Here is a 21,329-nt window from a genome sequence, read left to right as displayed (position 1 = left end):
AACTACTCCATTTTGAGGGGCACTAGCCCCTCTTATGTCCAGCTTTGAGGGTGTGTGTAAACCCAAACGTCCTAACAGAAATATTGAATGCCATTGATTCGTATAAACACAAACATTGAAGACAAAAGTGAGGACGCAAGTTGTGATTGGCCGGAATGAGATGATGTATGATGATGTACGAAGAGCGCCCCTCACTTCACACGGGTGACGGTTATGATTTTTAATCTCATTCAAGATGACATCCAGACAGTGTATTACTCATTTTAAATGTAGGCCTAATCAGCACGGCTATGTATACCTGAAAACATTATAGGTTAGAAATAAGCCACATAGTAGCAAACATCTGAGCTGGCTGTCTGTGTCTCATTGTAAACAAACACACACGGATGTAGCGTAGACACTAACGTCCCATAGCCTGAAGGGTCTGATCGGTTCAGAAACACCGTCCATCCGTTTCAGACTGAAACTTCAAAATAAATGACCGAAAAAGCCATTGCACCCCCATTTTAAAAGTCCCTGAAAAGGGGCTAGGGAGTAGGGACTCCTTAGCTGCCTCTCCCCTTGTCATGTCGTGGTCACATGATGCTGTGGGGTTGTGTGTCTTGACACGTAGTGGTCACATGATGATGTGGTCACATGATGATGTGGGGTTCAGGCACCGATTGGCTGATAGATTTGTGCGGCAAAACATTGGCTCCGTTCAGGTAGAGCTCGTCGCCGACAATCACGTCCTCTCCGAGCACAGTCACGTTCTCCATGCGCACCCATCGGCCCACCGTGCAGCTCCATCCCACAATGCAGCTCTCCAGCCAGGAGTGGGAGCGAACGCGCGCCCCCTTTAGCACCGTGCAGCGTTTTATCCTCACGCCGTCCTCTATGACCACGCCGGCGCCCACAGTGACGTCCGGCCCTATGGTGCAGTCGCGTCCTATCTGAGCCGTCGGCTCCACCAGCACGTTGCCCAGGAATCCGCCTCCCGTGCGCCGCAGCCTGTCGGGCGTGCGTTGCCGCAGCGACTGCAGGTACAGGCACATGCCGGTCAGGAAGTCTTTGGGCTGGCCGATGTCCATCCAGAACCCCGGCATGTCCATGGCGTACAGCTGACCCTCCTCGGCCATGGCCGGGAACACGTCCTTCTCCAGGGACGAGGGCCGCAGCTGCAGGCGCTTCAGCACGCGGCCGTCCAGCACGTACATCCCGCCGTTGATCCTGTTGGAGACGAAGGTCTGGGGCTTCTCCACGAAGCGGCCGATCCTGCCGCTGCCGCCGTCTGTCTCCGAGAGGACCACCACTCCGTACTTGGAGGGCTCCTCCACGCGCGTCACTGCCAGCGTGCCCTCTCTGCCGTGGCACCGGTGGAAGGCCAGCAGCTCTGTAAAGGGGAAGTCACAGATGACGTCGGCGTTCAGGACGAAGAAGGGCTCACGGTCATCGCCGTCAGCAGCCAGCAGATCTCTGGCCAGCGCCAGCGGCCCGGCGGTCCCCAGCGGTTCCTTCTCGGCCGACAGGGAGATGCGGACCCCCAGGCTCTGCTCATGGACCTTCATCTCCGTCCGCAGCAGGTCGCACATGTTGCTGCTCACCGCCAGGACCACGTGGTCCACACCGGCGCTCACTAGCGCCTCCAGCTGGTGGAGCAGGATGGGCTTGTTGCAAAACTCCACCAGGGGCTTGGGCACGCTCAACGTGAGGGGCCGGAGCCTGGTCCCGTGGCCGCCAACCAGAATCAGAGCCTTCATGGTAATGATGACAATCGGTCTGGTACGGTAGATTGTCTGTATATGATGTGCTGTAGATGTCACTGGTACACATAGGCCAGCAGTGATGGAAGATAAAAGATGTAATGAACATGTTCTTGTTGCAGTTTAAGTACCCGGTCTGTCCACGGAGGCATGGCATATGTGGCCTCTCAGCCAATCATCGGGTCAGAACATACAAATAACCATATATGGTACCATCATACTTCTAAATGTTGATTACATTTATCATCCCTAAACCCTACTTCTGTCACCATATGTGTTGTTGTTGGTAGTCATGGCTACCAGGTCTCACCCATGATGTTATTTTATCACTGCTACAGTCGCCCCCCAGCAGGATCCGTGGTTCTGGACAACGGCAGGCACCGCACTCCCCCGAGTCCTGGCTGATACATGTGCTGTGATTGAAGTCGGTCGGTCCCATATATACGTATGTAGGCCTATGTACATGACCATATATGGGCATAGCGGTCCATCTATGGCTCTGGACACCCGTATCTCCATATACGCCTATATATGGGCGTATCGGTCTGCTCAGCGGTTCTGGACAACCTCAATACCGGATGTGGCACTCCCTTGGGTCGGAGTGAGCGACGCGAGTGCTGAGCTGGAAGTCGATCAATCTGACATTTCTAGATGTGAAATGCAGATGGACGTACAGAGATTTTTGTAAGAATTATTATTATTTTAAGGACTTATTATTAAAAACCAATTATATATGAATATAAGGTTGAAAATGGGTGAAGTGCTCCTTTAACACAGATCTCTTATTGGGGTCCCCGGCACAAAATCCTTTCAGATGGTCTGCAACCAAGTTCAATATACGTTTGTACTGCTGTATCGTGATATATTACATCACTGTAGTGCCGTTACGCATATTACGTCACCAACCAGCATAAGAAACTCCATGGAAAAAGTAGTTTGACCTTTTTTGTGTCTTTATAAGTTTCGAATTTGACCCAGTGTAACCAGGTAATCTGAGTACCATTACCCATCTTGCCTGAATGTTTAAAGCTATTCTGTGCAGATTACAAACATAGAAACAGACAGACAGATTAAAAATAGACAAAAACACATTCCATGCCATGAGTTGTTCGACAAACACCCCCTGCAGTGGCGGAAAATACCCAATCTACAAGCTCTACATTGTGACCTGTTGTGAGCTTTCACATTGGTTAGTTTCAGCAAGCAACACTTGTGCGATGGAATAAAGTAACTAAACTAAGCATAACATATAGGCTCCTTTGTTTCCATGCAGTATGAGAGTGACACACATGTTATCCCTTGATCCACAGAAAGTTTGAGAAGGAGATGTGGAGGAGAAAAAAAGTTCCCTTTAATCCTATATTCATATAGTATATCATAATCAAAGCCGTGTATAAGGAAAACATCAGGTGGTCTTATCTATACACCATTAAGCAGATGCTTTTATTACCGTGTTGAGTGTATTTACAGCCAGGACTTATTTGAAGGCGTATTGGGGGGGAGCTCATGCTGTTCATTCATCTATGAGCCAAAATGATAGCCCAGGTTTTGGTGGAGAGTCTTTGTTTGAACTCGAATCAAAAAGCCACGAGGCAAAGGAATAATTTCACACTGCAGCTATAATGAACCACATGCAGAGGGAAAACTTTGAGGTGTGGAATACAGTTAGATAATTAGTATAATTCAGAGTTATTTTTGATGTCGGGAGATTCTAAGCTAAATGACATCCGCTGGCTTTGAAGCAGAAAAACGACCTACTGCACATCGCCAGTCATAGCCTTGTGAAGTGCCAGCAGTGTTGTTTTTGTCGACTAAAACTAAGACGAAAAATGTTCGTCGACACTGACTGACTAAATGAAAACTAAGCTATGATGACTAAAACTAAGACTAAATATATTGACAATTTCGTTGACGAATATAGACTAAAATGTTAGGAAGGGACTAGTGGACAAGAGATCCAGTAAGAGTCATTTTACACTAGGTTGCATGCTGAAAATAGCCGATCTACAAGCTCACAATTGCATCAAGGCCCGCCAAAATACATTTGTAATCAACTGTAGATTTAGTCGACTAAAGTCTTATGACATTTAGTGGACTAAAACTAGACACTAAGACATTCCAGGTGACTAAAATGCGACTAAAACTAAATGAAAACTATTCAAGAGACTATGACTAAAACTAAAATTTGCTGCCAAAAACAACACTGAGTGCCAGGGATGACTCGGATTCATGGCCTGTTTTCGTGAGACACTCCATCCATGAATATGAATGCAGAAAAAGAAAAAGTGCTCATTAAGAAAAAATATTCCAACATTCTCCCCCCACTGCGCTGCGTGTGGTCCGCGACTATTAATCATATTCCCCGAAGGGAAAAGAATTAAATAAAAATGGGAACATTTTTACATTTCAAATTTCCTGCGATTGAAAAGCCCCTCTGTCTGTGAGGTTTGCATGGCTACGCTCAGACAAAGGCTTGTAAAAAAGGAGAGAAAGTGGGGGTGAGATGACTAAAGTGACAAATGGGCGGTTAGGAATGTTCTTGCCGGGTTATCAAACCCATGATTACTGGGAATGTCAGAGCATCACATTCACAGATGTGCTGCACTGACCCTGGGTTTTGGCGTCAGAAAGCGGACTCATCTGAGAAATGTTCTTGCATATTGCCCTAATTAAATAACCTGTTCTGCATACACTGCATTCTGACAGTTGTATCAACTATGCAACTATTTCTTTATGCAAAAGAACAAAATATTTACCAAATCTTATATTATTTTGCCATATAGAATGAAATATGCGTGACCAAACTGACCATACCATATGGTAGACTACAGGTACTGTGTGTGCGTGTGCGCGCGCGCGCGTGCACACACACACACACACACACACACACACACACACACACACACACACACACACACACACACACACACACACACACACACACACACACACACACACACACACACACACACACAAACACACACACACACACAGTCACACACACACACACACACACACACACACACACACACACACACACACACACACACACACACAGTGCATTGTCTTTACCGCCCCTAACCTTTACAGTCACATGAGAATCACAACACATCCAGTAACGGCTGAGTGAGTTCGTGCCAGACAAGGAGATTTATCCTCTATTTATGACAACACATTACTCAACATGAAGAGTATACAGCCCACAGCAATGCTGCATGTACGTATATATCTAAAAACAAGAAGTCATCCCTCGTTTTACAACTATATATAGATAGACACTCACATAAACCAATAAATCTACCGGCAAAAGAAAAGTGTTTCACATTTTACCGGTATATCAGGCTTCAAAGATTGACATTAAAGCTACCCTAGCTCTGTCATTTTTCTGTTGTATCCCGGATTCAAACATGTGCTGAACTTTTAACCATTTTGAGCTAATAGGGATACCGGAGAACTCGCCAGTTTACCAAGTCGTCACGGGAAAATTCTTCATCAATGTCTTCATCGTTATGCTAACATGCTGTCTTCATCAGTGTAGTATGTCAAACTCACAGATGTTATAGTTAATTTACAAAGTGATCAAATTATTTTGTGCAATTAAATGGTCAGCTAGATGATGATAAAAAGGTGATGTGAATACCAACGATAAGTAGGCCTACCATTTCAGGAATTGTTTACTAATGAATTACATTGTTTCGGTACTTTGGGGTTTAAACTTTTAGCATTCCTACTTTCTCTAATGTTAACATGGTCCGTTTTGAACAAAATGCCTCAAATCCTGAACGCAGCGTGCAATTTATGTAAAATTTTGCACGTACATTCCCACTAGGCCGAGGACGAAATGCCACTTTAACTTTTCATATCAGCCTCATGGTGGCGCTATAACAGTCCGATTTGTATTTTTACCTTTAACTGCACCGATCTGTGTGAAACCTTGCATGCACACTCCCTAGAGGCAAAAGAAAAACATTTGACCTGCATTTTTCCACATCTGCCTTTTATAGCGCCACCAATAGGTTGACTTTTGTAATCCTTTTTTTGTATAACGCCTTCAGATTCAGTCCAAAAATCCTGCAAATCGGTACACAGTATCTTTATAGTCATGTGATTAAGATGGATCTGTCCGGTATTTCATTTCCATCCTAATTCGCTAACATTGGCTTCCAAAGTTTGCAGGATGCCTCAAATCATGAACGCAGAGTGCAATTTGAGGGAAATGTTGCATGCACATTCCTACTAGGCTGAGGAATAAAACCCACCCTTTTATACCAGGAGGCCACGATAACTTACCTGGCCTGGTGGAGACCTGTTCTCAGAGGAGCACATTTTCTAGTTTCATGTTGCACTGGTTCCTGCTCCTACGCACCTGTCCCAGTTGGTGCGCAAAAGGACCTTTTTTTCTCTACAAAAGGGTATGATACAGGGTCTGGGTTCAAATCTACTGCTTTCGGCGCATTGTTGACGTTATGAAACATTTTAACCATTTGTAACTCCAAAAGTGTAACAAATTAACCATTTGTTACATTTGGCTACATCTGGTTACATTGTTACACTCGCAGAGTTAAATCACCACCTCGATACATCCAGATGAAAGTGGATGGCTTTCCAGGGGGAACAAGGTCGGACCCAGCTGAACAGACTTCCGCTCTGTCATAGTGATAAAAAGGCAGGAGCTGATAATATCCGTATACATTATTGCATAGCCTATAGGGAAGCGTATTGACTCAGAGTGTCCACCACCATATGTATGTATGCTTAGAGCCTGCGGCCTATCTCAATACCAGGCACTGGCTGGTGTTTGTGTGTGGTCGGTAAACAAGATCTCCAGCAGCGTGGGTAAATAGCACGCACGCACACACATGCACACGCCCGCACGTGCACGCACGCACGCACGCACACACACACACACACACACACACACACACACACACACACACTGATCCATTTATTTGGATCTTGCCTAAATTCTTGATCTTTCACAACACGGGGAAATGAAAAAGTGATCTGGGATCAGTTATTGGGGCCTCCCACCCCTCTCTCCCACCCTGTGAGTTCTGGTAAAAAAAAACCTCTGGCTATAGGCCTGTCAGTAAAGTATGTATCTCTCTCTCTCTCTCTCTCTCTCACACACACACACACACACACACACAGCCATGCACGCACGCACGCACGCACACACGCACACACCTATCGCACCAATGCAATGGCCTAGGGATGCTGTATATTTAGGTGGATGTTTTGTTTGTTGGTGCTGTGTATTTATTTTGTAGTTTTGTCTTGATATTGTGTTTCTGGTGTGTGGTTGTATTCATGCTGTGTAGTTGTGTTGATGTTGTTTTTGTGTAGTTGTTGTGTGATAATAACCATACCATCCCTCTGGCCTGCCAGTAAGGCTCGCTCTCTCTCTCTCTCTCTCTCTCTCTCTCTCTCTATCTCTCTCCAGTATCTCAATAACACACACATCACCACCACCACCATCACCACCGTAACCTTGCACAACAGTTGATTTGTTGACCGTTGCTAATGACTTTTGTGCTGACAGACCTGTGTCTATACCTTGATACTGTGTTTTTCTTTCACCACCGTGCACGCTAGCCTCCATACACTGTTTGCTTTCCAAAGCAGGTGTTCCCATTTCCTGTGAAGTGCATTTGAGTCAGTGTTTACCGCCAGCTTCAACCAAATCCATTTCAGAGCCACTCAGTCTCACGCAGGTTTATTACCAAGCATTGTTGACACTTATAGCTTCTCGCTAATGAGAGACAGCTTTATGAGGGCAGCTGTTTGGTTATTTTTGGGTCAAAAGCAAAATGTGCACGCTTTAATGATTATACACACAGAGCTTACTGGTGGAAAAAGTGTTGTGTGTCAATTATGGGCATCACTTCCTGTTGTCGGTCATTTCATTCATTTGAGGGATCAAAATCAGTCAACAGTAATGTGGGAACACAACCTGACAGATATTAGTCTGCCTCCTTAACCTACAAGATCCCCCCTCCACACAGCTGATTCAAGTTAATAATGAAGACCATTTCACCAACAATGACCATGCGCAAATTGAGCCGAGACGTTCTTGTTTCTCAAACTCTCTGATTTACATGTCTACACAGGTCGGATATTTAGTTGACAAAAATCTCTGTTTTAGCAGCCGGAAATGCCATAACCGTGTGGCTTGAGTTGCTGAGAGGTCTAAGCGTACAGAAAAATGTGCTTAAGCCGACCTAGTGTTCTGTTCATAGTGTATACATTTTGTTTTGGTTTAATGTCAAACAGATAAATCCTTTATTGCCATGGTTTAATCACGCGTGACACTTACTTTGAAGAGCCAAATATCCGTATCGCATTTTACTATGAAACCATTCCGTGTGTGTTGACGAAGCTGGTGCTCGTTCTCTCGGTCGGTGGTGGAAAAAGTGGACCGCGAGTATCACAGCGCCTGCTACAGGCCGTTGAAAACGCTTGTCTGGGACAAAGCGTCCTCTGCAATGTCGCTTCTGTGAGATAAAGCCGTCTGAAAACAGAGCCGGCAATGTTAGTGGATGCGCGCGCATTTTCAAAATGGCCGCGCCCATTGTGTCAGAAGCATAACAAAGCTAACGGACGGTAGATTTCGATACGATCGTATTAAAACATGCATTAATGAATACATCGCTGTTAAAACGGCTTTTCCGTTTGTGGCAGGCTACAAGATTCTACGTGTTAATATTTGCGAACGCAGTGAGCATTTACTATGAGACCCAGCAGATCACGTCTGTGTGTCTGTGTGTGTGTGTGTGTGTCTGTGTGTGTGTCACGCTGTAACACCACCCGCCCACCACCAGAGGGCACAGCTGTATCACACACAAAAACACACACACACACACACATGCACGCACGCACACACACACACACACACGCACGCACACACACACACACACACACACAAAAAACTTAACTTAAAAAAAAACTTAACTTAAAAAAAAACTTAACTTAAAAAAAACTTAACTTAAAAAAAAAACGTAAAAAGGAAAAACGCACACACAAAAAACTTAACATAAAAAAAAACTTAACTTAAAAAAAAACTTAACTTAAAAAAAAAACTTAAAAAGGAAAAACGCACACACAAAAAACTTAACTTAAAAAAAAACTTAACTAAAAAACTTTAAAAAGTACGTAATTTATTCTAATTGTTGTTATTGCAATTTACGAGCTGCGTTCGCTTCCCGCGTTTGCGCGTCTTACTTGTCCTATGTTCCTGGCGGGTAAACGATTAATAAGCTGCAGTCTGTATGTTTTGTCTCACTGGGTTTCAAGCTCGTCGGAGACCAAAGGCAAGATGCCTCCCATACTTAGGCCTGACTCACACCTTCGCATCTAGCATACAACATTGATGCATGCTAGATGTAAAGAAAGGGTTTGTTTACATATTGCCCCAATGCATTTCCAATGGAAGTCACATGGTTTGACACAACATTTGTGTTGTACAGCTTTCGGCTGTGTTTCGACTGCCCCCCACCCCCTCATACAACACAAATGTTGTGTCAAACCATGTGACTCCCATTGGAAATGCATTGTGAGCTTGCATCAGTCAATAAGTCTCATGCATCAGCTATACATCAATCTGTTGCGAAGGTGTGAGTCAGGCCTTACTTAGCAAGAGGATGAGCTTCAGGCAGTAATACTACTTAACACTCAGTAAGTGTCCTATACCTGACACCCAGGATATAAATGTGGAAGAGTAGAGAACCCACCTCCAACCACTGCAGATGTCTTAGTTATATTGTATTAATACACAGTAGACTACCATATAGACTGGAACAAATCTGTAACTCTGAGAGATAAATAAGCACCCAGGACTTTAGAGCGCTTATCTTGTGTATAGTTTATATTTGTGTCTGTCAGAGGTATATATACAGTAAGTAGTGTAATACTTCAGGCTTTCACCTGAGTAACCGCTGGTTCTCAAGAGGTCTATGCTTATACAGGAATGCAATACCAGGCTTTACAGGCCCTTGCAAGTTGAGCCTGCACAAAGAGGTGGAAGAAATACTCGAATGTAATACTTAAGTAAAAGACACCTCAATGTAGAAATACTCAAGTTACAAGTAAAAGTCCGGTATTCAATCAAAATGTACTAAAATCACAAAACTATTGGCATCAAAATGTACTTAAAGTACCAAAAGCAAAAGTGTACACAGAATGTTTTCAAAATGTATACAAATCTTTTGAAAATAGCAGATCTACAAGCTCGCAAGTAGGCTATAGAGCTGAAATGTTAATGTACGTTTTCTAATAAGAATCTAAATCTGCAAAGTAACTAGTAGAGTTTTTAAGTGATTGTAGTGGAGTAAAAAGTACAAATATTTTCCCTTGAGATGTAGTGGAATAGAAGTAAAAGTACAAAATAGTACCTCAAAAGTGTATACTTAAGTACAGTACTTGAGTAAATGTACTTTGTTACTTTCCACCACCAAAATCCCTGGTGGCAATTTAACCCGGTGTGTAACCATCATTTATTTTCTTTTGTGTAATAAAAAGGTAAATTGTCACTTTACTGTCATCTGCCCCCGCCCCCCCCCATATTTTGTCTTCCTTCTAATTAAATAGTCCAATAACCGCTGGTAGTTCATTGTATCACAGTGGATGGATGATTAAAAGGGACTATCATAGAATGGTGTGTGTGGTTTATGATTCATAATATAAACCCTGGAGAGTTTATCAACCGAGGTGTTTTTTCTTTCCTCTTGAAAGGAGTGCCACGACTGTTGACCTTTGTCAATGCGTTGCTCAACGGCGAAATGACACAGTAGAAAAATTGTGCAATGAGATTACGTTAAATACAAATGACATTGATGGGGGAAAAAAACAGCGCAATACCCAGAGAGCACCCCCTCCACACACATACACACTTCTCCCCCCCTTTCCTCTTTCTTAGAATGTTGCTATTTGCTTTGCAGTTGCACAATTTCTGTTCAACCATTGCGCACATGCACGCATGCACACACACACACACACACACACACACACACACACACACACACACACACACACACACACACACACACACACACACACACACACACACACACACACACACACACACACACACACACACACACACACACAGCAGTAAAAACTGTTAGCGAAAGCAGGGCCGAGCCAATTAGCAGTTCTCCCACCTCGTTTCGCCTCTCATTCCATTTTTTAACAGAGCCTCAAACGAGAAAACACCCTGTTTTACGGTACCAAACCCTCTCAAACACCTTTAGTGTTTCTTTTATTAGTTCTGTAACTCACGCAGATTTTCGCTTTCACAAGAGGCCCCTGGTCACTGACCCTGAAAGTGGAAAAAAAGCTTATGAAATTGTATTTTAGCTAAAAAAAGAAAGAAAAAAGAAAAGCATGTATCCTGTGGTTGTGTCTTACATCATGGTAATGCCCTCCATAAGATAAGCTGGTTTATCCTACGATAAGATTGTTATTTGCGCTGAAATGTAAGCATGGCTATCTGGAGTAGATTAGCAAGATTAAGTTGCTCTTGGTAGGTGGTCCGTATACCATGCCTTCATTTTTCTGAAGCGTTGGCGCTGATCTTGACTCTCTTCCTGGGTGGAGGAGGGAGGGTGGGGGCAGTCTCCACCTTGGAGCTCTGGTGATGCTTGGTGAAATATGACAACAGGTGAGGCGGGCTGTTTCATGGAGGACATTGACAAAGTTAGAAGCCCAAGTCAGTCACAGGAGCGTTCGTCTGCCCTCTTAGATGTTAGTGAATGAGAAGTACAATCCTATGTCGACACTGGATTTAAAATGAACCATTACGGGTGCCGGTTACATTTAGAAGCAGGCTTATTTGCCTTTTTTTTTTATTAGGTTCAAAGCATTAGGGATATTAGAGATGGCTTCCATTCATTGGGAAAACCAGAGGCACATTCTAAGAGGCCTTGACACTTCTGTTCTGTACTAAAAAAAGAAGGCGCTTCACTGTCAGAAGAACAAGAAGAATTTCACCCGTTTCGACTGTCCCTCGGCTCAGAGGACTAAAGCAGACACTAACAGACAGATTTCGGCCTTCTCTTTCTTTCTCCCCACTGTTGCAGTCTGCCTGTCCCTCAGTTCTTAGGACTCAATTTACAATTCCAAATTTCAAATTAGGCATTTAGCAGACGATTTAGACGATTTTACAGTAAGCAAGGAAAACACACAGCAATACATCAAATGCATAAAATTGTAATCTAGGATTGGTAAACCAAGAACATACACAACAATAATCTGCACATTCACAACAATTTATACGTCATGCACACTGACATCTGTCCACATACATCATCTAAATTATATTTTAGCCTTTGCATAAGCCTGCAAGGTCGTCAAGGCAGGGCAAGTGTTAAGGACAGGCCTCCTCCGATGACAGCCCAAAGGTCAAGGTTACTGTGAGCTCACAAAACGCAATCATTGAATTCCTTTAAAGTCCTTCCTTCATTTACTCCACACAGAATACTATGTCAGCCTGGACAGACAAGCTGGTTGGCAGAGGCATACAACCATGATGTGGTATTTGTAATGTTATAGTTTGTAAATGCCGGAGATAAACTGGCACTTTAATCCTAGCCTTCGGGGGTTCAGTGCAGGATTGAGATCACGTATCGATCTTTCGCTCCGCTCCAACTTTCTAGTTTTTCCTGTTGCTCTACTAAAGCAACGGCAGTTTGTCACTTTAACATCCATCCGTCTAACCCTGGTTGTTGCCCTGTTCCTGGCAAAGCTCCGGTTGTTCCCTTCCCCAGGAACCAGGGTTGTTCCCTTCCCCAGGGAACAGCCATATGCGAGTGCCAGATTCAGTCCCCTGAGTGAAGGTCAAGCCTGATGAGACATGTGAGCAGCCAGCGGTTTGTCACCCGCAGGGTGGCACTAATTGACTTTAAGCCACACCGGGTGGCAGCCTTCGGGGACATGGTGGACATAGAGGACAAAGCTAACAGGGAGAGAGACTCAAGGCTTCCAGTCCAGCCTGACAGGATTTCAGCTGGTTTGCCAGTTTAAGAACCACGGAGGGTCCATTTGATTCCATTTGTACACTTAGAGTTATAGGGTCAATATTGGCTCCTAATTGTCAATCATTTAGCCTGGAACCCCCTCATGGACCGATGCAGGTCTGTGAAGGTGAGGGTGAACCCCATGTTGAGAGCCAATGCCGTAGAGAAGCAATTCTCAATGTGGGGTCCAGGGAGCCCCAGGGGTCCTTGAAGAGGTTCCAGGGCCAAAATGAGTTAATATAGCCTCAGAATCAGTTTAAACCGATTACATCAACTATTTGAAAACAACTGTTTTCAAAAGATATTCAACAAAATGTGAATTATTTTTTAATAAATCACAAATCTTGTATGGGGGTCCCTAGCACAAAATAGTTTCAGATGCATATAAATGTGGGGGTCCTTGACATGAACCAATGTCGCACAGCATTTCATGTTAGGTTGGAAGTCAGAGCAATGTTATCATTCACCTGCTTTACGTTTTTAAACCTCTTACCACTAAAAGACCTCCGGATTCCAAAAAGCCCTTATATACTAACCGTATACTAACCCAGCCTTGTTGGTAAGCCTTCAAATGACCCTTGCATACCACATTACCGCCTGCTTGGATTCCGGTCAGGGCCGTGTGAGGACACAAAGCAATGTGTGGGGAAGCGTCAGCATAAATAAACGGCGGTTTTATGAGGCGAGGAGCCACTCGCCTGCCCGCTGACAGGAGAAAAGCTCTGTGTTTGTTTGTGTGTGTGTGTGTGTGAACTTGTATTACTATCATCATCATCATCATTTTTCGACCACGGTCGAGATCATGGATTTCACAATGCCACGCCAGACTTTCCGGTCCTTCATTGCCATCCCCAGGTCCTGCTTACTGATGCATATGTCCCTAGCGATGACATCAGGGAACGACAGTTTTCTACCTCTGGTCTGCTTTGAGGCAGGATTCCAGAGAAGGGAAGATATAACCTCATTGTCAGCTCTGTGGCAGTGGCTGGCAAACTGTGTTCTTCTGGGTCGGACTAGTGAAGAAACACAGGGAATATTTACGTATTCAGTTTTCGTCTCATTGAGATAAAGACCAAGACAGTTGGAGGCCTGCTCAAGAGACTGAAGGAGAGCGAGCGTATTCCAATGATTGACTGATAAGCGCGATGTAATCAGCGAAGTCAGTGTCGGTTAGGTATTTAGCAGGATGACGAGAGCTTCTCCTAGGGTTTAGTTGGTAGCCCTTATCATTGATAGTATCAACTGACATACGAAGAACATAATCAACAACAATAATGAATAGAAACGGGGAAAGTGTGTCGCCTTGGAGTATGCCAGCAAGGATGGGGAATGATGGTGTTATCGCGCCTGTTCTGCTGTTTAGGTACGGGGTATTCAGAGTCCCTATGGTTGGGACTGATGCTCTTGATCTCAGTACATAAAAAGAAGATCCAATTCATCGCCAAACCATAATAAATATATTGCTATTCCATCCATTCTGGAGTTGTCCTGACTGAACTAGGTTATGTTTAGGGGCTATGGTTAGAGTTTTTACAAATGTGTGTGTGTGTGTGTGTGTGTGTGTGTGTGTGTGTGTGTGTGTGTGTGTGTGTGTGTGTGTGTGTGTGCGTGCGTGCGTGCGTGCGTGCGTGCGTGCGTGCGTGCGTGCGTGCGTGCGTGCGTGCGTGCGTGCGTGCGTGCGTGCGTGCGTGCAATCAATGGACTAGGTTAATTACAACATGACGCTCCATGGCAACTGCTCTCATGTTTTCCAAAACAATGGCCCCCGAGTGCCATTTGGAGTATGGACGGAAGCTCGGTGACATGCAGCGCACAGCTTGATGCGCTAGGGGCAATTAGTGCGTGTTTACTTTATATTCCTGTGGACAGACATGCAGGGTCTCTCACTGTCATGTTTTCAGGGCAGCAGCAGTCGCTGCCAGGAACGAGTGCCATGCTTTTTTCAAGAGGTTTGTTGTGACCGAGGATAAGTCTGCCTTCCCTCTCGAACAGAGGACGGCTTATCACAGGGGTACCCAAGCAATGGGTCATTTGCAAATATTTGGGTCATGCAAACATTTATATGGGTTGTGAGCAAATATCTCCTTTTTTCAAAACTAATGAGAATAGCAAATGTTCCAACAGGTGACATAGTCACGCACCGTGAACGTGTGGATCAGCTATTTTCTCTATTTCTGAAATGTGAAGGTGATTATAATGTATTTTTGTACATTTGGGTCGTAGGCATAAATTTCTCTTTTGGGTCTCGAGCTGAAACGTTTAGGAATCACTGGCTTATCAGCTCTCCTGTCGGGCCAGAGTAAAAGACGGTCGCATAAGTCTTTTGTCTGAGCCGCGCTCTGCGAGTAGCATAAACAATCTGGATTGAAAACCTTGAGGAATCTCACCCATCAAACCCTAGCCTTGATACCATATAAGTCCATTTTCAGTTTTTCAAATGAAGGATGACTCTTTTGTCTAAACACAGAATTTGAAGGCAGCAAGTAGTAGTACTGTGTGTTCACGGCTCTTGACAGCAGAGTGTGTGTAGCCTACTTTCTGCATGATGTATCACGCTTAAAATTGCAACTCCAAACAATAAGGAGCACGATACGCGGCTGAAGGTTCACCAGCTGTTCAACAAAATTGAAATCACACTTTGTGAAGTGAGGGGCGCTCTAATCATCATACATCATCATACATATACATCACACATTCCGTGCTCAGCCAATCAAATCATCACAAAATGTAATTCCGGCCAATCACTTTTGGTGTTTGTGTTCACACAAACCCGGAAAGCTGGGCATAGGAGGGGCCCCTCAAAGAAATGAAATGTAGAGTGGATGGTTATAAATTCTGCAGATGCTGCAATGTTCTATTAGTCTGTAATGGCTATAGTGCCCTTTTCTTCGCGATTGCCTGTTGGGACACGAGCAACCTGAACAGGCTGGTCAGGAAAGCTGGTTCCCTTCTCTCGTCGGGGCGAGCTATCCGGGACTGGGTGAAGGCTGAAATTAAAGATTCATTCACACAGTATGTGCCGTTAGCTATGAAGATGTATAATGACACACACAATGGTCACTCTGCTCGTTCAGACTAATTATCTCTGAAGTACAGTAAGTAATTACAGTAAGGAGTCTAAGGACACTATCTGACATGGTTACTGTGTGTACAATTATTATCTTTTGGTCCTGCATTGCATGCACGGGTGTACAGTATCGTATATTTTGTTCATTATTGAACGTGTTTCTTTTCCGTGCAATGTCTATCTACTACTGATCTTGCCCTGTATCTGTATCTTGAGTTGCTGAGATGTGTGTCATTGATTGATTCCCCAAAAAGTGTGTCCCTTATCGGTTCAATAAGGGACACGTCTGTTTAAGTCTCCAATTATGGGATGGTTTCATATTTCAAGGCACGGCTGGCAACCCTATCCTATAACAACAGCCTTATGCTTGTCACAGAGAACAGGACCATGGTGTCCGTCTGTCAGCTATAGCAGCAAGCCTGACCAACAGTGCTCTGATGACTGTCTGTCTGATCCAACACCACCAGATCTGTGTCTTACAGACCTCCCAGGGATGAGCAGGGTGTGGAAAGCAACTTACTGCATTTACTCAAGCAGGCCTACTCTAACATTTTGAGGTACTTTTTTCCAATACTGTATACTTCTACTCCACAACATATACTAATGGGGGTATTCTACGATTGTGATATAATTATGATAAGACTGGACTTCCTATGTTGGGCATGCCATTATAACATATTTATAACAGATTAAGATTGGTTTAAGGGAGTCCAGGAGGGTGGACCTCTAATGTCACGGTCATGTCACCATATAAGGAGTTCCCAATGCAGCTAACCCAAATATGGAGTATGTTGTCTAACCTCAACGTGTCGTCATGGCATTAGGCGCAAACAAATCAGTCAGCTCCATAATGTGGCAGCACCGGAAATCCCCTTCCATCCATTTGCATGGAGTTGCTCACCCAGCGCATGCTCCCTTTTCATCCCTTCTGGGCTGGAAAAGTGTGACGGGCGGGGCCTATTTGGGGACTCACTTCAGTTCTTCATCTCGGTTCTGGGGGCTTGATATATGGGCACAAAAAACAGGCTTTTCTGGCATGAGAAAACATACATTTATATTGCCAAAGCAAAAAAGGGAACAAACAATAAAAGGGAACCATAAAGAAATGTGTAAACAGTGTGCTGTGTTACAATGCAATGAGAAAACTATCTTACAAGTTACATCATAAGAATTGTGCATTTGCTGTCAGACATAATTCTACAGTACAGTAGGAAAGGTTAGCTTTGGATAAACTTTTGAAACAAAGTATTTCAATATTTTAATGTCTCTCTCTCTGAATCCACTGTCTTCTGTCTGTTTATTTCTCTCCCTCATTTTCATTTCCCTGCCCCTTCCTGCCTCTCTCCCCCTGCCTTCCATTGCTCCTGCAGCAAATTAGCGTCTCATTCTCCCCGGCTCCTCGTTAGCTTTGCTTCTAATAACGGCCGTCTGCCAAATTACGAGAGTTCCTATTCCTGGTCACATTCTGTCCGTCCTCATTCATGTGTACAGCGTACAGAGTAACGTGGCCCTGATCTGTGTGTGTGTGTGTGTGTGTGTGTGTGTGTGTGTGTGTGTGTGTGTGTGTGTGTCCATGCGTGTGTGCGTGTGTGCGTGCGTGCGTGCGTGCGTGCACAGGTCAGTCATGAGAGCGGAGAGCCGCATTCCACGGTGCTGTACTAAATCCCCATGGGATAGCCCTCATTAGTGGGACTAGCTGTTCCCAGGCTGTCTTGCAGCCCCTGCTGCCTGTGTTGTGCAAGCCTGTGTCTGATGAGATGGGATGGTACAGTGTGTGTGTGTGTGTGCGTGCGTGCGTGCGTGCGTGCGTGCGTGCGTGCGTGCGTGTGTCCGTGCGTGCGTGCGTGTGTGCGTGCGTGCGCATATGCATCCAGGTAGCTTTCTCCTTTATGAATCTACCTCAGCTCTGCCTTCTGTGTCTGTGGGATTGTTTATTTTGTGTCTTCTCCAGTGTGTGTGCTTTGCACACTTGTGTGTCGTTAGCATTGCATGTGTGTCCGTATGTACAGTACGCTCCTATGTTTTCAATCTGCATGCTTCTGTTCATTTGAAGATCTAGGACTGCTTGCGGCTGCCAGCTGGCTTCCAAAAGATGGCAGACTCTTTCAGAATCAAATTGCAAAAAGAGACTTGCCCACCAAAGTGTATGTTTTACAGTCTGTTTTAAAACCAACACATTCTCACACCCAGGTTATAATACAGTGACAAGAATCACAATAGGAATTCTTGATTAAAAATACTTCACAGTAAAAGAAGGGTGAGATTAATTTGCCAGGGCACCTCAGATGAGATAAACAAGCGTCAGACGTTTGACATTGCATGTTGATTAGGACAACATGATTTACACTTCCAAACCTAACTGTATGCAACTCAAATGGCATTGAGTCAACAGAAGAGATCACACAGTTCGGCACAAATTGTCACTCGGCTACCTCTTAACTCGGGCGCCTTGTTTTCAATGTTTTACTGGTGCGTGAACCTGTTAGAGAGTTAGTTAGTAAGTCACGTGATGAGGTAGCGGTACTACCGGGTAGATTAAAAAGCAACGCTACAGAAGAACGTTATGAAAGCATGGTTAGATTTGCCCTAGCCCTGGAAACCCAGACGTTTTATTTCCTGGAAGAAAGTAGATTTGCCCCGACTCATAAATAGCACGGACTGCGAGCGAGAATGTGCACGGCTTGGGACTTGAGAGTTATGCCCCTTATGACAGGACTTACTTGAAGCCTGATTCATACTCATATGTCATACTGTTGCACACCAATCTACAAGCCGCTCTACTCTAAGCTTGTAGATCTGATATTTTGGGACTTTATTAGGACTTGCGCAAGATTGACTCGGTAACAACTCCTCTGCGTTTGTGGCGCAGTGCTGCTGTGATACTAGAGGACAGCTTTGTAAAGTGTTACCGTACACTGCGTACAGAATTCGGGAGGGGGTGGGGGGGATGGGTGGAAGGACCCACATACCCGGGTGGAATTACAAACACAGATGATTTGTGCACCCGCATGCACACAACAAACACAAAACACAAGCACACGGCCACGCGTTCACCCACGTCTGGCCTTCAATTCCCCGCCAGGCTGTCATGTATCATTATGTCCCTGCGAAACACTTATCACTTAACTGGCTGATTCTCCAGTTCCTTTTGGTATGGGACGTGACCGTGACCCCCCACCCACCCTGACAGTGTCTGTCTTTGGTTTCAGCTTTATTTTCTGGGCGACTGAGGAGGTGGAATGGGGCAGGCTGCAGGAAAGTTCAGCGGAAACTCTGTCCTCTAATTTCAATGTGGAAGGACAGAAAGAACAGAGAAGACACTCGCTTTTGAGTGCAAGAGGCCTGAAAAATGACCTCCATTTAGTTGTTCATGTTTGTTGCTGACATTATACATGTCAGCAACCTGTGACTTGAATTGAACACTTTCCACAGTATTCTGGGCAAGCCATCACAGGCAAAAAGTAAATTATTAGAAATTTGCACCGTTTATTTTACATTTTCAAAAGATCTCAAGAACTGCAAAGATTATCCAAACCATAATCTCATCACATTTTGAAAGTTAAAAAAGGGCTTAACCCATTTAAACAGGGAAAGCATCCGTGCCATTTGAGATTTTAGTATTTCCTATTCAAAAAGCAGATATACAAGCTCACTTTGTGCCGTGCTGCAAGCTTGAACATCTATTTTGTTGAAAATGTTTAGAAGAATCTTGAAAGTGCAGTTGTAGAATGGGCCTAGAATGGTAGATTGACTGATTATGGCTGATTATGTACTGTAAGGATAATGTAACTCTCCCTTCCTCTGTTTCACCCTTTGGGTATCTATACAGTAACTGGAACGTTATCACACCATTATGGTTGTCATCTACCCCAGGTTACTTACTACATCTCAGTTTACATCTTTTGTATTATTTGTTTTTAGCTAAGGTTAGACATTGTCAGTATGGTTACATTTAGGCATGGGTTTGGGCTGGTTAAATCTGCACTATATAACTGTTCTCTACTACCCTAGTTTTGAACCCGGTTTCCTGCATGGAGTGCTGAAATGTGCTGAAATGTTTACCATTGCGCTAAATAGAACCTGCCTTCTTGCTCTGGGGATCATGTCAGATCCTGTGTTTACGTGAGACATGACCTTTGACCTTTGTCACATCCAAATGTCTCAATAGAAGAAAAGGGAGACAAAATACAACCACCTCAATTGAGTTAAGTTAAGACAAAGATTGGACAAAATTATATTGTATTCATTAAAAAGGTGCTGCTTTAAACTTAGGGTAAGTGGCTAAGTGCTGGGATCTGAACATACAGTACCAGTAGATTAGAAGGCTTAGGTGAGCACTGTGTGTAATAAAGCATACTTATTAAAACAATTATTTTAATTTATCTCTTATTATGCCAAACAGGGACAGGGACAGACTGTACTATCAAATCTGTGTGACATACACTTCACACTAGCTTATTCATATCACATAATTCATAACATGAGAGAGAGAGATAGTTACGTCACTCACTATAGCATCTTCTCCCATTGTAATAATGGAATGCGTTAGTTCTCATTCGATCTCAATGAGGAAGTTCCAATGTTTGGAACTATAGCTCATAGCAGCCAGCTTTGCAGCGAGATCAAAGCGTGTCGCAACTCTCTCTCTCTCTCTCTAAGGTTCTGGACAGACCATACCATTTTGTGATATCGAATTATAACATGGCTATGGGTGATTCACACCATATGCCAACAACACCTATCACAACCCCATAGCTTTATAATACAATATTTCACAGTCTCAAGTGTAGTATTGTTTTTGCAACATGGCTGCCAGTGATTAGAAACAGGATTCACGTTCAGTTTGAACCCAAACACTTGATGTTGCTAAACAAAAACATAGCGTAGGAGAGGGTTAACATACAACAGAGAATCTCAATGTGTTGCAACGGGTTGACCATGTCATAAATGGTCTTATTACATGGCTTGGTTGAATGCTTGATTCTGATTGGTCAATCGCTGAATTCAGCGGCATGTTATTTCTTGATAACAGACAGCTCCGCTCTATAACAGACCGCTGCCTAATCAAACCCTCTGAGCACCAGCTGCACGGCTGCCCGCTCTTGATTTACTGCTTTACATGACAGCCATGTAAACACACACACACACACACACACACACACACACACACACACACACACACACACACACACACACTAGTGACACACAATGTCATTTACAGCTAAACATTGCTCTCAAAAATGTTTTTGAAAACATCTGAGCTAGAAATAGACTAGCAGTACCCTAAAATGGATTCTCTTTGATCAACTCACTTCCTTGTTTTCCGACAGTGCTCCAGCCCTGCAGCTGGGCAGACGCAGCCAGCGCGAATACTTTTTTTCTTGTGTTTTGGATCAATTTATTAATTTATGTTAGGTAGCCATGTAATAAGCGGGATAATAGTTGGCTAGGTGGTCATTGTCGGGATATAATTCACCTTTAGGCTTCGCCTCGGTGGTTAAACTCCCT

At 44.1% G+C, this 21,329-nt stretch overlaps 1 protein-coding gene across 1 annotated transcript; it reads right to left on the bottom strand.

The window, feature by feature from the left end:
- Positions 1-632: 632 nt before the first annotated feature.
- Positions 633-1,739, bottom strand: LOC306938565 (mannose-1-phosphate guanylyltransferase catalytic subunit beta-like; the record flags this gene model as incomplete). The annotated part of the gene is made up of 1 exon (XM_079522791.1): positions 633-1,739. The coding sequence occupies one exon, from the start codon at positions 1,737-1,739 to the stop codon at positions 633-635; it is 1,107 nt and encodes a 368-aa protein (XP_079378917.1).
- Between the last annotated feature and the right edge of the window lie 19,590 nt (positions 1,740-21,329).

Source organism: Electrona antarctica (assembly GCF_951216825.1).
Source record: "Electrona antarctica genome assembly, chromosome: 15".
NCBI lineage: Eukaryota > Metazoa > Chordata > Actinopteri > Myctophiformes > Myctophidae > Electrona > Electrona antarctica.
The sequence above is the reverse complement of the archived record's forward strand: the minus strand, read 5'-3'. Positions and strand labels throughout refer to the sequence as shown.